General features: G+C 42.4%; 1 protein-coding gene across 4 annotated transcripts in view; it reads right to left on the reverse strand.

Annotated features, from left to right (window-relative positions):
• The window catches only part of ect2 (epithelial cell transforming 2), a 194,579-nt gene that overhangs the window by 112,105 nt on the left and 68,078 nt on the right, over positions 1 to 14,396 (reverse strand). For all 4 annotated transcript variants that reach the window (XR_009795813.1, XM_061825546.1, XM_061825545.1 and 1 more), the window contains exons 12-13: positions 9,443 to 9,668; positions 4,981 to 5,114 (exon numbers count right to left, since the gene is read on the reverse strand). Coding sequence is in view for 3 of the 4 variants with exons in the window: in XM_061825546.1 (XP_061681530.1) it covers positions 4,981 to 5,114; positions 9,443 to 9,668 (360 nt within the window). In the remaining variant the exon portion in view is untranslated. The remainder of the gene's footprint in view (positions 1 to 4,980; positions 5,115 to 9,442; positions 9,669 to 14,396) is intronic.

Genomic DNA, 14,396 nt, shown 5'->3' on the forward strand with positions numbered 1-14,396 from the left:
AAAAACTGAATGCGGCAAGAACACTCGTTTAGCGCCTTCACGAGAGCTTCTCTGATTGTTTCTCTCCTATGTGTGGGAGAGTACAAACCCTCCATCCATTTTCTTTTGTCACATATCCTCACAAGGGTCGTGGGGAGTACTGGAGCTTATCCCAGCTGTCAAGGAGCACCCTGAACTGGTTGCCAGCCAACCGTAGGGCACATTGAGACAAACAGCCACACTCACAATCACACCGAGAAGCGATTTAGAGTGTCCAATGAATGCATCTTTTTGGGATGTGGGAGGAAACCGGAGTGCCCGGAGAAAACCCACGCAGGCACGGGGAGAACATGCAAACTCCATAAAGGCGGGGCAGGGATCAAACCAGAGTCCTCAAAACTGTGAGGCCAACGCTTTACCAGCTGATCCACTATGACACCCTGGGAGAGTACAAATTTGAGTAATTTAGATTATGATTTGATCAACCCATTTGTCATGGAAAAACTTAAAACCATATTCAAGATGATGGGTGTGGTCTTCACTTCTCCTGCCTCTGATATGCCCCAAGGGTATTTAACCCTGTGGTGTCTAGCTTCTTCTTCTTGTCCTCTTGGCACTTTTCCTTCTGACTGACATCCTCATCTTTGGGGCGGCTTTGGCCAGCTCTGCCCATCACCTTTGCTTTAGTTTGAACCGACCCCAACCAATTGTTTGGGCCAATGTAAAAACCAGGGATGTGACTCTCCTTCCTGGGTTCTACCTGTCAGGAAATCAGAGAAGCTGCTTAAAAGGACAGGTAATGGTACCAGCATGAGCTCTGGGATTTATCAGTGGGTCCTTGAAAATGGCAGGAAGAGAAATGTTTGCCTTTTTTTTTTTTTTTTTTTTAGTTCTGCCACACATGATGCCCTTTATGTATGCCTATTTTTCTGTTACCATGATTTTGTTCTTTTTTAATATAATCCCTCAGCATTGTTTCCCTGTTGGTTTCCCTTTTAGATTCATTTAAATTTAAGTCTACTTCGTGTTATGTTTTGTGTTTGAGGAAAACCGCTGTAATTGAGAACTCATTTCATAAAATTAGCAGCCTCCCAGATAACAGATTGAAAGAGGTTTTTTGTACCTTTTCATAGTCTACACATAAAATTAGACCAAGTTTAGACAATAGGTTTGATTTTAATGTTAAAGGTAAGTTCAATATAACCAGAAGTAACAACATTCTTTTCCAAAATATTACATTTTCATCAAAAAACATTTTCAACTACAACACTAAGCGTGTGAAAATATTTGAAATATTAAAGGAAGTGATGTATATCGCAATGAAGATTCCCTGTTCAGGGCAGGGATAAAGCAGAGGAGAATTTTCCAAGTCTGACTTGGAGGTGAATGATGCTGAGCACACAGACTTGCTGCTTCAAACAGATGTTAGCTTGCTAAAGATAAATTTAGGACCAGACTTGCAGAGCTGTTGCCTGAAATCAAGGGCTTCCAGAAAAATTTCAAAACCGTAGATTCTTTTTTTCCTTTCAGCTTGTCCTGTTAGGGATCACCACAGCGTGTCAACTTTTTCCATGCAAGCCTATCTCCTGCATCTACCTCATGTCCTCCCTCACAATATCCATCAGAATTAGCTCTTATTGAGCAAGTGTGTCACAACATTCAAGGAATTTTCTCGGGCAGTCGGTGCCGCCCAAGTACAACATTTAAAAAAAAAAAAAAAAAGAACAAACTAACAAGAACAAAGAACAAGAGACATTCAGTTAATAGGAACGATTTCTGTAAGAGTCACAGATATGCAAGATCCAGAGCCTTGTTCATTTAGAACAGTTACGAGTGTGTCAACGCCCTCCATTTTGTCAAACCATGAACTTTCTCTTTGGTCTTACCCTCTCGCTCCTTTGCCTGGCAAGTCCATCCTCAGCACCCTTCTACCAAAATACTCACTCGCTCATCTCTGGACATGTGCAAACCACCAAAGTCTGCTCTCTCAAACCTTGTCTCCAAAATATCTAACGCTGGCTGTACCTCTAATGAGCTCATTTCTAATCCTATCCAACCTGCTCATTCCTAGAGAGAACCCCAGCATCTTCATTTCTGCCACCTCGAGATGCGCCTCCTGTTGTCTCTACAGTGCCATCGTCTCTAATCCGTACATTATGGCTGGCCTCACCACTGTTTAAAAGACTTTGCCCTTCATCCTAGTAGAGACTCTTCTGTTACATTACACACCAGACACCTTCGGTTAGCTTTTCCAACCTTCTTGGTCCCGTTTATTCACTTCCTTACCACAATCACCATGGCTCTGCATTGTTGAACCCAAGTATTTGAAGTCATCCACCCTCATTCTTCCCCCTCCACACCTCTCATTCACACACACATATTCTGTTTTACTTCATTCCTCTCCTTTCCAGTGCATCTCTCCATCTAATTGTTCATCCACTTCCTCACTGCTTTCACTGCAGATCACAATATCATCTGCGAACATCATGCTCTAAGGGGATGCCAATCTAATCTCATCTGTCAGTCAATCCATTACCACAGCAAACAGGAAGGAGCTCAGAGCTGATCCCTTATGCAGACCCACTTCCACCTTAATTTTTTTGGTCACACCTATTGTATATCTCACCACTTTCTGCTGCCCTCATACATGTCCTGTACTATTCTAACATATTTCTCCACTACACCAGACTTACGCATGCAGAACCACAGTTCTTATCTTGGTACTCTGTCATAGGCTTTGTCTAGTTCCACAAAGACACAATGTAGCTCCTTTTGAGCTTCTCTGTACTTTTCCAGAAGCATTCTCAAGGCAAATAATGCATCTGTGCTCCTTTTGCTTGGCATGAAACCATACTGTTGCTCACATATACTTATTTCTGTCCTGAGTCTAGCCTCCACTATTCTTATGATAACTTCATCCTGCGGTTCATCAACATTATTCCTATATAGTTCCCACAGCTCTTTAAATTGCCTTTGTTCTTAAAAATGGGAACTAGCACACTTTTCCTCTGGATCGTAGACAAATTTCCTAAATTCCTTGTAACCAATGTTCCCTCCAAGCTGCGCAGTGTGCATAATTGAGCACTGCTGATGCAATGTCTGTGCACAGACATTCTGCGTTGAGCACAAAAATTAAAAATACAACTCAAATTACACCTGCATCTGATTCATATTCATACTGACCCAGTGCGTCAACCAACATTTACAATCACAGTGTCCTCATGTGCTGCCCACCACTGGTGTTGAGTTACCAAAGCGGTCTGGGCATAGTAGAGCGAAGAGAAGCGAGACACACTACTTATTTTTACTCTCGTAGTGAAAGAAAAAGAGCATGAAAAAAAAGCGCTCTTATTTTAAGATACAACGGCTGTCAGAGTATGTGCAAATAGAAGAACAAGTGGTGAAACGGGACAAGATTGTCTTTTTTAAGCAAGAAAGATCTAGTCTGAAAAATGTGTTGCGAAGCCAAAGTACAAGGCAAATTTATGGAAATACACGTGTGGGTTGAATGGAAGGTGGATTACCTTACGCATCACCTTCCACACAAGTAATTTGGAAGAAATTTGAATTATACACAGATGTAAGATGGAAATAGGAATTGGTACTTTGTTGGGGGAGCGCGTCAAAGAAAAGGGACGAGCTGCCGCTTAAACAAATCGAACCCAGAGCAAGTTAAAACTCTCATCAACAATGTTCTGCGATCCATCAACAAGAATGCATCTCTGCTGTCAGTTTAACAAATTCACAATCACATGGCATTGTAACTGAGTATTACCAGCAGCGCAGGCGGCCGGGCTTGGAGTTATCATAATTTTGCACACAAAATATTCTGAATTCCAGTATTTAAAAGTTGGTTTTGTTTGTGGAAGGCTAAGAAACCGTAATGACAACTGATTTTTTGAAGGAAACCAGTGTAATATTGCGTTAACTGACAGTACGTACACCCAGAGAAGCACAGAGATGCAGAGTTGAAAGGAGTTATTCATTACAGTAGCCATAATTAAATGACTTCATAGCATGGTTCTACTCTTTGTGACTAACTGGCTCAAAGTCATCTACAACTCTGGCTCGCAATATTTTTTGTTGGCATAACATTGACGAAAAGAAAAGTTCCCCTCGTCCCTCTTCATTTTACCTGGACTATCCTTCGCTCAGCAGTCCTATGCACATGGGCTAATACTATAGACGGCTCACAAGAGGCACATTAAAAAACAACAAAATGCAAAAGCACAAGGATTGTGCTTTTTGATCACTGAAAATTTCAGTTATTTTACTTTGAGAGCAGCTAGTGATTACAAAATCTAACTTGACACCATAGCATGACATCTCCTATATCACAGAAAATGTCCAACAGGGGAAAATACCACTCTAGACCAGGGTTTCTCATTGTGTCGATTGGCAGTTTTGTCCCACTGTATATACAAAACTAAAATATTTTATGGAAAACTTTGTCCCCCTGCAGGAATAATTGTGCATATAATTATCATACATCTGCTTCCAGTAAAGAAATGCTTTGCTCTGCTCTAGATAACGTGGTAGCCGCCTAGCAGGAGATAGCAAGAACAAAAACATCTAATCATCAGAACTGTTAGAACTGCTGCCTGTTAAAGAAATGATGACCACACATGTACTCAGCAATCTTTTACACAAACTTGCACACACACATGAACAAACAAGTACACTTTGTTTCCACCTGTTTTGCTTGCCGTCTCCTTTTTGTAACATCCAAGTAAATAAGGGGCATCTTAAAACTAAATAAATAGAGGTGCTGAGGAGAGGATAATCATTGAGTGCAGTGGTGAATTGTACGAGACAGTTCCTCTCCTCTCTCCTCGCGAGACCTGAACTGGTGTCTTTGCTTCCTTTTCGTCCGGTTTAATGAATGTCTAATTGGTAAACCTGACACCCACACAAACAAATCCGATCTTATTAAAACTTGTATAATGGTGACACATTCAAAGTTAAAATAATGTATTGTTTGAAGAAAAAATAAAATGCTACCTGGAGTACAGTGTTCAAAATGTCAACATAGTTGCTTTCAGTTTGATAGAGCTCTTTGGAAACTTGCCACCGGGCTGATAGCTTGGGCAGGACAGCATTCTTTGATGGCTTTGAACTCACTGGAAGAGGGTAAGCTGTTAATAGGGGGAAATAAAGAAATATAACCATTACGAAGGCATTGTGAAAATCTACATAAGCAGAACGACAATATTTTTGTTAGTAAGCAAAGCAAAGCATATTTATATAGCATCTTTCATAAACAAGGTACAATGTGCTTCATATGATTAAAAGCATAATTTTTAAAAATCCAAAAAGAAAAAGCTGAGGAACATTTAAAACAAATAGAAAAAAAAAACTATGGTTAAAAGGTTGTACACTGCAGGAAATACTTAAAAGGGGAAATGTGTGAAAAAGTATAATTAGTTTTTAAGATGGACTTAAAAACATTCACACTTGGGGCAGATGTTACTTCTATTGGCAATGTATTCCATTTGTGTGCAGGCATTAGAGCCTATTTTCTACTTCACTTTTTGGGTTGGAGCCGGCTCCAATATTTGACCAGAGTCTGTCCATTTCAGAACCTTCTGGGTTTATATTCCATTAACATTTCTTTTATGTATTCAGGACCTAAACTATTTTGTGATTGATAGACCACTAGCAGAAATTTAAAATCTATTCTAAACCAGACTGGAAACCAGTGTAAAGACTTTGGAAATTGAGTTAGATGCTCTGACCTCTTTGTTGTTGTGAGAACCTGAGCTGCAACATTCTGTAGCTGCCGCAATTTAACGGTCTTTTGGGGGAGGCTAGTCAGACAATTACAATCGAGTCTACTTAAGATAAAAAGGATGGATGAGCTTCTCCCGGTCTACTTGACAAATGCAAGCCTTTACTCAGGACATCTTCCACGAATGGTAGAAGGCAATTTTAGTAATTGATTTGATATGACTGTTGAAAATCACATCAGAATCTATCAGAAAACAAAGGTTTCTGAATCCGTCTTTGGTTGTTTAAGGAAGTGACTTCAGGTATTTACTAACAGCAATCCTCATTAACACCAAAAACAACTCTCAGTTTTGTTTTGGTTTAATTGAAGAACGTGTTGGCTCATTCAGTTATTCATTTCATTTGACACATCACCCCAATTAAATTGTAGACATATGGCGACACTGCTGTGTTAGCTGCGTAGCTGTGAAAGTCAAAACTAAAGGTCTGAAGAATTTGACCTAAGGGTAGCATATACAGGTTAAACAGGAGGGGCTCAAGAAAAGACCTTTGAGGTCATTCCCATTCAATGAGACTTGCAATGATTCCAAAATTACTTTCCTCCAGGAAGGACCTGAACTATATAAGGACTGTTCTATTTTAGTCCTTACCCACGTTATCAGCCCGCTCAGCAGTATATGAGGACTGACCATATCAAAAGCCACACTGAGCTCCAACAAAACAACCATTGACAGTGTTTCCGAGTCACCACATGGCTGGAAAGGGACACTGAGAAATTGCCAGGCAACTTGGTGAAAAAAGGTCCAATGTTGGAGCAATCATTAGAAAATGGAACGAGCTAAACATGACAGTCAATCTCAATCAGAGTGCAGCCCCATGCAAGATATCACCCCGTGGGGTCTCGGCGATCCTTAGAAAGGTGAGGAATCAGCCCAGGACTACACAACAGGACTTGGTCAATGACCTGAAAAGAGCTGGGAGCACAGTTTCCAAGGTGACTGTTGATAATACACTGAGACATCATGGTTTGAAATCATGCATAGCACGAAAGGTTTCCCTGCTTAAACCAGCACATGTCAAGGCCTGTCTTAAGTTTGCCAATGACCATTTGGATGATACAGAAGAGTCATGGGGGAAAGTTTTCTAGTCAGATAAGACCAAAATGGAGCTTTTGGTCATAATTCCACAAACGGTGTTTGGAGGATGACCAATGATGAGTTCCATCCCACCAACACCATCCCTACTGTGAAGCATGGGGGTGGTACCATCACACTTTGGGAGTGTTGTTGTGCACATTGGACAGGACAACGGCACTGTACTAAGGAGTGGATGACCGTGGCCATGTATTGTGAGATTTTGGGGAACAACCGCTTTCCCTCAGTCAGCGCATTGAAGATGGGTCGTGGCTGGGTCTTTCAACATGACAATGACCTGAAGCACACAGCAAGGAAAACCAAGGAGTGGCTCCGTAAGAAGCATATCAAGGTTCTGGCGTGGCCGAGCCAGTCTGTAGACCTAAACCTAATGGAAAATCTTTGATGGGAGCTTAATCTCCGTGTATCTCAGCGACATCCCAGAAACCTGTCAGATCTCGAGAAGATCTGTGTGGAGGAGTGGGCCAAAATCCCTCCTGCAGTGTGTGCAAACCTAGTGAACAACTACAGGAAACGTTTGACCTCTGTAATAGCAAACAAAGGCTACTGTACCAAATATTAACATTGGTTTTCTCAGGTGTTCAAATACTTACTTGCAGCTGTATCACACAATTAAATTCTTAAAAACATTATACATTGTGATTTCTGGATTTTTATTTTTAGATTATCTCTCTCACAGTGGACATGCACCTATGGTGAAAATTTCAGACCCCTCCATGATTTCTAAGTGGGAGAACTTGCAATACAGCAGGGTGTTCAAATACTTATTTTCTTCACTGTATATTAATGAATAACGGATCTGCATTTTGCCAGCATGTCGTTGGTTTATCAGCCATGGGACCTTCCCTGATCGTGGCACCTGATTGAGTCTTCGGTTTCATGCCTAAGATCACAGTACTGTGCAATGAACAACATACCCTGCAGGGCCTGTACATTGATGTTGCAGACATGGGTTATCTAGGATTTGTCTTTCCTAATGAGCACAGCATCTTTTTAGGACGCTTCTTATAGTAACGCCTCAAAACAGGGTCTGACAGACATCTATTTGGACATTTGCTTTCATGTCACAATAACTTGGCTTTATGGTGTCAAGACTGATGCAAGTGTCTGTTTGGGACTGTCATCATTGAAAAACGTGTATTAGGAATTTCACAGATAAACCATGGTTTCTGGGGAACATTATGGTGCTGCAGCGCATCGTCCAGCCCTCACAGACAAGGCTGCAGTTTAAAGGCCTTCAGTGAAGCGTTCCACAAATTGTACCTGTTTCGACCACCACTACTCAACTAACTCCGCATCTCTGACCCCATTCAAAGCCCCATACTGAACTGTCACAAGGTCTGACACAATTCTAAAAGCAGTGATTCCGGATTAAGATCTTGCACGACAGTCTTTGCAGCCAGGTCACCTGCGATCCTGGCCTTATAAAGGCAAAGGGGGTCCGTACTATATATAACTCTTCAGGGCAGATTGCTTCAACTGGGAATAGCTTCGGTACTGAGCTTCCAGCAAACCAGATAAAGTATGTGGGATACTGACTGCAGTTCTCACAAGAGCCACCAGTTTTCACTCAGGTTCAAATGACTGTCATCATAGTCCATCAACTTAAATACCCACCTCTCTGGACAATAGGGCAATTGGGCTGTGGTTTAATTTAACTAACCCTAACCTTCTCCAGGACCTCACAAAACTTTCACACATGTTTTTGCCTCAGCTACTTTCAGCAAAAGCTACAATTACTCCTTGACCTCCAAGTACCCATCAGCGGGCTCTAAAGTCCTGCAAGCCAAAAAATCCTAAATAGGAGTCCTCCTTCAACTTAATACTTTTATCGTTGTCCATCCATGGGTTTGGCAATTGCTGCAATGAAAGTTGCCAACTACCATACAGCCACAGGTCTCGGAGACAGCCTCAATCATGGAGAAACAGAACATGGTCCATTCATGTCCAGCACCTCCGCCCAGACATGGCCATAGTTATTTTAGGGTGTTGAAAAACTCCTTCTGCCAGACAGTCAAAATATATTTGGGTTGGAATGGCACTAGATGATGATTGGTAAACAGCATCGCATTGATCCACTAAAGCCTATTGAGCCCCACAGAAAATGGGGTGCTTGTATTGTACATGAGCTGGAAGTGCTATCCTCACCTGCTTCGACTGGAGCATTAAAGCTGTATGTTAAGTCTAGAGTATTTACTCTGTATATACAGTAAATAGATCAAGAACCCTTCCATTCATCCATTTTCTGTACCGCCTATGCTCAATAGGAGCCTCTCCTAGGTTTCTTCAGGATAGAGGTGGAGTACACCCTGAACTGATAACCAGCCACACAAAACCATCTGCACTCACACACACCTAAGGGCAATTTAGAGTCTTCAATCAACCTAGTACGGACGTTTTGGGATGTGGGAGTAAACCAAGAATTGATATTAAAAAAAAAAGATTTAAAATGAACTTAAAAAAAAAAAAAAAAAAAAAAAAAAAAATCGCTTCTATTAACATCAAACATCAACATTAACATCAAATTCACTTACTATATGAATTGTAGCCTTTTTAAAATCATACCTCTAGCATATTCATACCTGTAAAGGGTTTACTTGTGTCAGGCGTGATTGTTATGTCCAGCAAAGAGCCCATTGTAAGCGAAAGTTCTGGTGATGGCCTTTTAGGTGGCAGAGGGAAGGGCGATATCTCTGCCTCCTTTGTCAGATGAACAAGCGTGTCGCTTAAAAGCCGACACTTGCGCTTACAATTAGGGGTTGACAGGGAGAGGAGAGACCCCGTTTTCTTCATGGTTGGGCTGACATTCTGAAGAAGACAAAATGTTAAATTATGTAAGTCCAGTGTGAAAAGACGAAGGAGGCGCTAAAGTGTCGAGTTAATTGAAATTGAAATTGTCTTTCCATTGTTACATGAAGGCATTAACCAGATTACATTGCACTTCTGAAGACATCACAGAGATGATTTAACAGTGGAAAACAGACATTTAAACCAACACAAGATGACAGGTGACTAGAATGTGCTGCAAACAGTTCTAGGGAATAATATCCAGCAGTTTTGTTCATATCATCATACGTTTAAGGATACAATAATGCATTTTCTTTCAATTTAATAGTGCCTGTTGAAGAAATCATGTTCTCATTTTGTGCATACTGTAGTTGTTTACACCACCACCTAGCTTCTACTTTTGAACTCATTGTCTTGAAAACAGATGTCATCAATCAGAAAGATGCGTCATACAGTCTCACGCGCGCACACACACACACACACACACAACACACACACACACACCACACACACACACACACACACACACACACACAGCTACACTCGTTATTTATGTGAATAAAAAGAACCTGCAAGGGGACACGAGTTGGAGTTGGTTGGAAACAGGGTGAGGCCTTGTCACTCCCCTTGCAGCAAGTAAAACTTGAAGCCTTGTCTGTTCGCCTTTTTTAATAGTCAGGCTTTTTAAACCTGACATTTTGGTCCTTCTAGCCGGGTCCCAACACACCTCCAACCATCGAGGAGGGAGAGGAGACACCGAAGTCTGTCGACATCCAGGAGCAATTATCTGTTCCTGAAAAAAAAAGCCCTGGTGGGATGTGAATTTGTGGCCAGGCCAGTGCCAGGGTCCAATCTTCCCTCGGTGGATGAAGGCTGACGGGCTCACGAACAACTGGCGTACAGACAACGCTTGAACCGGTAAGTAAGACAACCCCGCCAGGAGTAGGTTTCAAGGCTACTCTGCCAGAAGAAGGTTTCAAGGCTACTCCGCCAGGAGGAGGTTTAAATCTACTCCGCCAGAAGGAGGTATGAAGGTTACTCCACCTTTACAGAGGGTATTTATAAGGATCCATAAATGTGTGAGTGAATGCGAGTGTGAATGCCATTACTTGTGGAATCATAGGTTATGGATGGAAACCTAATGATGTTAACAGAAGTCTGTGTTCCAGTGAACTACACAAGGCAGTGGATTAGGATTAGGTCCCAAAAAGGACAAGTAGTCTATACAGGAAAAACGTAGAAAAGCATAATGGCGAGCGGGAACAGAAAATCTGCCCTAGAGAGGATGTAAACTTTAAGGAACAATGTTTATTGGGCAGCATGATGATTCTTAGAAAACGAAGGAGAAAAAAAAGAAAAATAACATGGCTTAAATGGCAAGTTAACAGTTGAAGGATGCAGAAGGTTGGTAGAAAGATTGATGGAAAGTGTTGCAGGGAAGAAAGGAAATACCAAGATTAAGCAAGACATCTTAGGATGGCAAGAGCTTGGTTAGCATAGGCAAGAAAGAGAAAGGCAGGAGAGACAGCTGAAGTAATGCAACCAGTGGTTATATTAAAACCAGATGAAGAAACTAACAGCTACAACAGGCGAGAACAGGCTAAAGGAAAAAAAAAACAAAAAAGAAAGACCTTTTTAAATTGTGTGCATGTGTGCTGAGGCTGTGCCTCTAGCGGCACCAAGGTGAATTTACTTTTGAGACTACTGATATACATAATCAGTGGAAAACCCCACATCATGATTTTAGCGGAGGGCATGTGTCGCTACGACCTCAACGAGGAAGACATCACCTACTTGCATGTCGTCAACGAGGAGTTTGCAAGGTCACAAATGCGCTTATTCATCAGTGTGACCCGCAGGAAAAGCGCGTCAACATCTCCAAGATGACATTGTAAGAAATGAAGGTCTTCTTCTACCAGCTGGTGGATGCCGAGGAAGTGGGCCGTAACCTCAAAAGACAGTTGACTTCCTGTACCAGTACTGGAAGCTAAAGCGCAAAGCTAACTCCAACCAGCTGCTGTTCACGCCCAAGAAGGATGAGGAGGACACCCTGGCCAGACGTGAACACGAGGTGTTGCTGAGTGGACTGCAGCTATTCATGCACCTCTGTCAAGACCTGGAGAGGGTCTGCAACCTGATTTGCATGGTGATGAAGATGAAATGTTCCCCGTGGCGAGTTCAGGAGTAGATCTTCCAGCACCAAGTCCAGCTCATAGACCAAGAGCTCCTCAGCATTAATCCATCAGTGCAGGATCTGCAAAATCTCTTCTCTTGAGATCGACTGAGGTCTCAGTTGGACTCACTCACTTAGAACACAAGACCAAACGACGATCAAAGCAGGACAAGGGGAAATCGCGTGAAAGGTAAAGAAGCTCAGACTGACTGCCGGTATCTAAGGATGACACCAGAACCCCTAAGGCCAAACCCTTGCAGGTCATTGAGTGGGATCAGGACTCCAGAGCCCCAAACCACCATAACGACAACCTTGTGCTTTGTCACATGAAGTCCCCAAAGCAGGAGGTGACCGCTCAGGAAGAAGTTAGTGTGAGACTGAACTGGAAAACCGTTCGGATTGAGGCCGTGTTGCCTGAACAGCAGCGAGGAAAACAGCCGGAACATGAGGACTGGAAGTGGAAGTGTTGAACTGACATTTTAAGTCTCCACCGAAGCCCTGAAGTGCTGGTTTGGCTCTAGGGGTCTGGACAAAATCATTTCCATCAGACTGGTATAGCACTGAAATGATGACGTGATCCTCTCTGGTGGGAAAAAAAATGGTCTCATACAGTGAAGGAAATAAGTATTTGAACACCCTGCTATATTGCAAGTTCTCCCATTAAGAAATCATGGAGGGGTCTGAAATTTTCATCGTAGGTGCACGTCCACTTTGAGAGAGAGAATCTAAAAAGACAAGTCCAGAAATCAAAATGTATAACTTTGTAACGATTTGTGTGAAACAGCTGCAAAAAAGTATTTGAACACCTGTCTATCAGCTAGAATTCTGACCCTCAAAGACCTGTTCGTCTGCCTTTAAAAGTCTACAACAAGTAGACGCTGATTATATGCAGCTACATCCAAAAGAAAACTTCTGATGCCTTTTATACGCTCAAGTGTAAATGATGAACTTTCTGAAAATGCAACAGCATCCTGATGTCCCCACTTGTATTTCCAAAATGATAAACTGGAGAGAAATGTTAAAAAAAATAATTCATATATTCTCATTTTGTACATACTTTAGATGGTTACACAACAACTAGGTTCTACCTTTGAACTCACTGTCTTTAAAACAGAAGATGTTGAGGATCTCGCTCAGAGTGAGCAGGTTGGATAGAATTAGAAATGAGCTCATTAGAGGGACACCCAAAGTTGGATGTTTTGGAGATAAGATTCGAGAGAGCAGACTTCGATGGTTTGGACATGTTCAGAGGCAAGAGAGTGAGTATATTGGTGGAAGGGTGCTGAGGATGGAGCTGCCAGGAAAAAAGCGAGAGGAAGACCAAAAAGAACGTTTATGGATATGGTGAGGGAAGACATGAGGACAGTTCTGGTTACAAAGGAAGATGCAGGAGATAGGATAAGATGGAAAAAGATGACACGCTGTGGCGACCCCTAACGGGACAAGCCGAAAGGACAAGAAGAAGAGAACAGTGTCTTGTGCAAGACACCCAGTTCTATACTTCTGGCCCAATGGCGAGTGGGGTAGTGTCCTTTTCCTTTCGGCTTGTCTCGTTAGGGGTCGCAACAACGTGTCATCTTTTTCCATCTAAGCCAATCTCGTGCATCTTTCTCTCGAACACCCACTGTCTTCATGTCCTCCCTCACACCATCCATCAATCTTTTCTTTTGTCTTCCTCTCGCTCTTTTGCCTGGCAGCTCCATCCTTTCCACCGTTCTACCAATATGCTCACTCTCTCACCTATGAAAATTTCCAAAATCTAAGTCTGCCCTCTCGAACCTTGTCTACAAAACATCCGACTTTGGCTGTCCCTCTAATGAGCTCATTTCTAATCGTATCCAACCTGTTCACTCCAAGCGCGACCCTCAGCATCTTCATTTCTGCTACCTCCAGTTCTACTTTCCTGTTGTTTCTCCAGAGCCACCGTCTCTAATCTGTACATCATGGCCGGCCTCACATCTGTTTGATAAACTTTGCCCTTCATCCTAGTGGATACTCTTCTGTCATATTGGACACCAGACACCTTCCGCCAACTGTTCCATCCCACTTGGACCCGTTTCTTCACTTCCTTACCACAAACTCCATTGCTCTGTATTGTTGCCTCAAGTATTTGAAGTCGTCCACGCTCGCCATCTCTTCTCGCTGGAACTTCACTCTTCCTCTTCCGCCCCTCACATTCATGCACATATATTCTGTTTTACTTCGACTAATCTTCATTCCTCTCCTAGCCAGTACATGCCTCTATCTTTCTAATTGTTCCTCCGCCTGCTCCCTGCTTTCACTGCAGATCACATTGTCATCTGCGAACATCATAGTCCAAGGGGGTTCCAGTCTAACCTCATCTGTCAGCCTATCGATTACTACCGCAAACAGGAAGGGGCTCAGTGTGGATCCCGGACGCAGTCTAACCTCCACCTCAAATTCTTCTGACACAACTACGGCACATCTCACCGCTGTTTGCTGCCCTCATGCATGTCCTGTACTATTCTACCATATTTCTCTGCCACACCAGACTTGCGCATGCAGTCCCACAGTTCCTCTCTTGGTACTCTGTCATAAGCTTTCTCTAGGTCTAC

The sequence above is a fragment of the Syngnathoides biaculeatus genome, chromosome 7, assembly GCF_019802595.1.
Source record: "Syngnathoides biaculeatus isolate LvHL_M chromosome 7, ASM1980259v1, whole genome shotgun sequence".
Classification (NCBI taxonomy): Eukaryota; Metazoa; Chordata; class Actinopteri; order Syngnathiformes; family Syngnathidae; genus Syngnathoides; species Syngnathoides biaculeatus.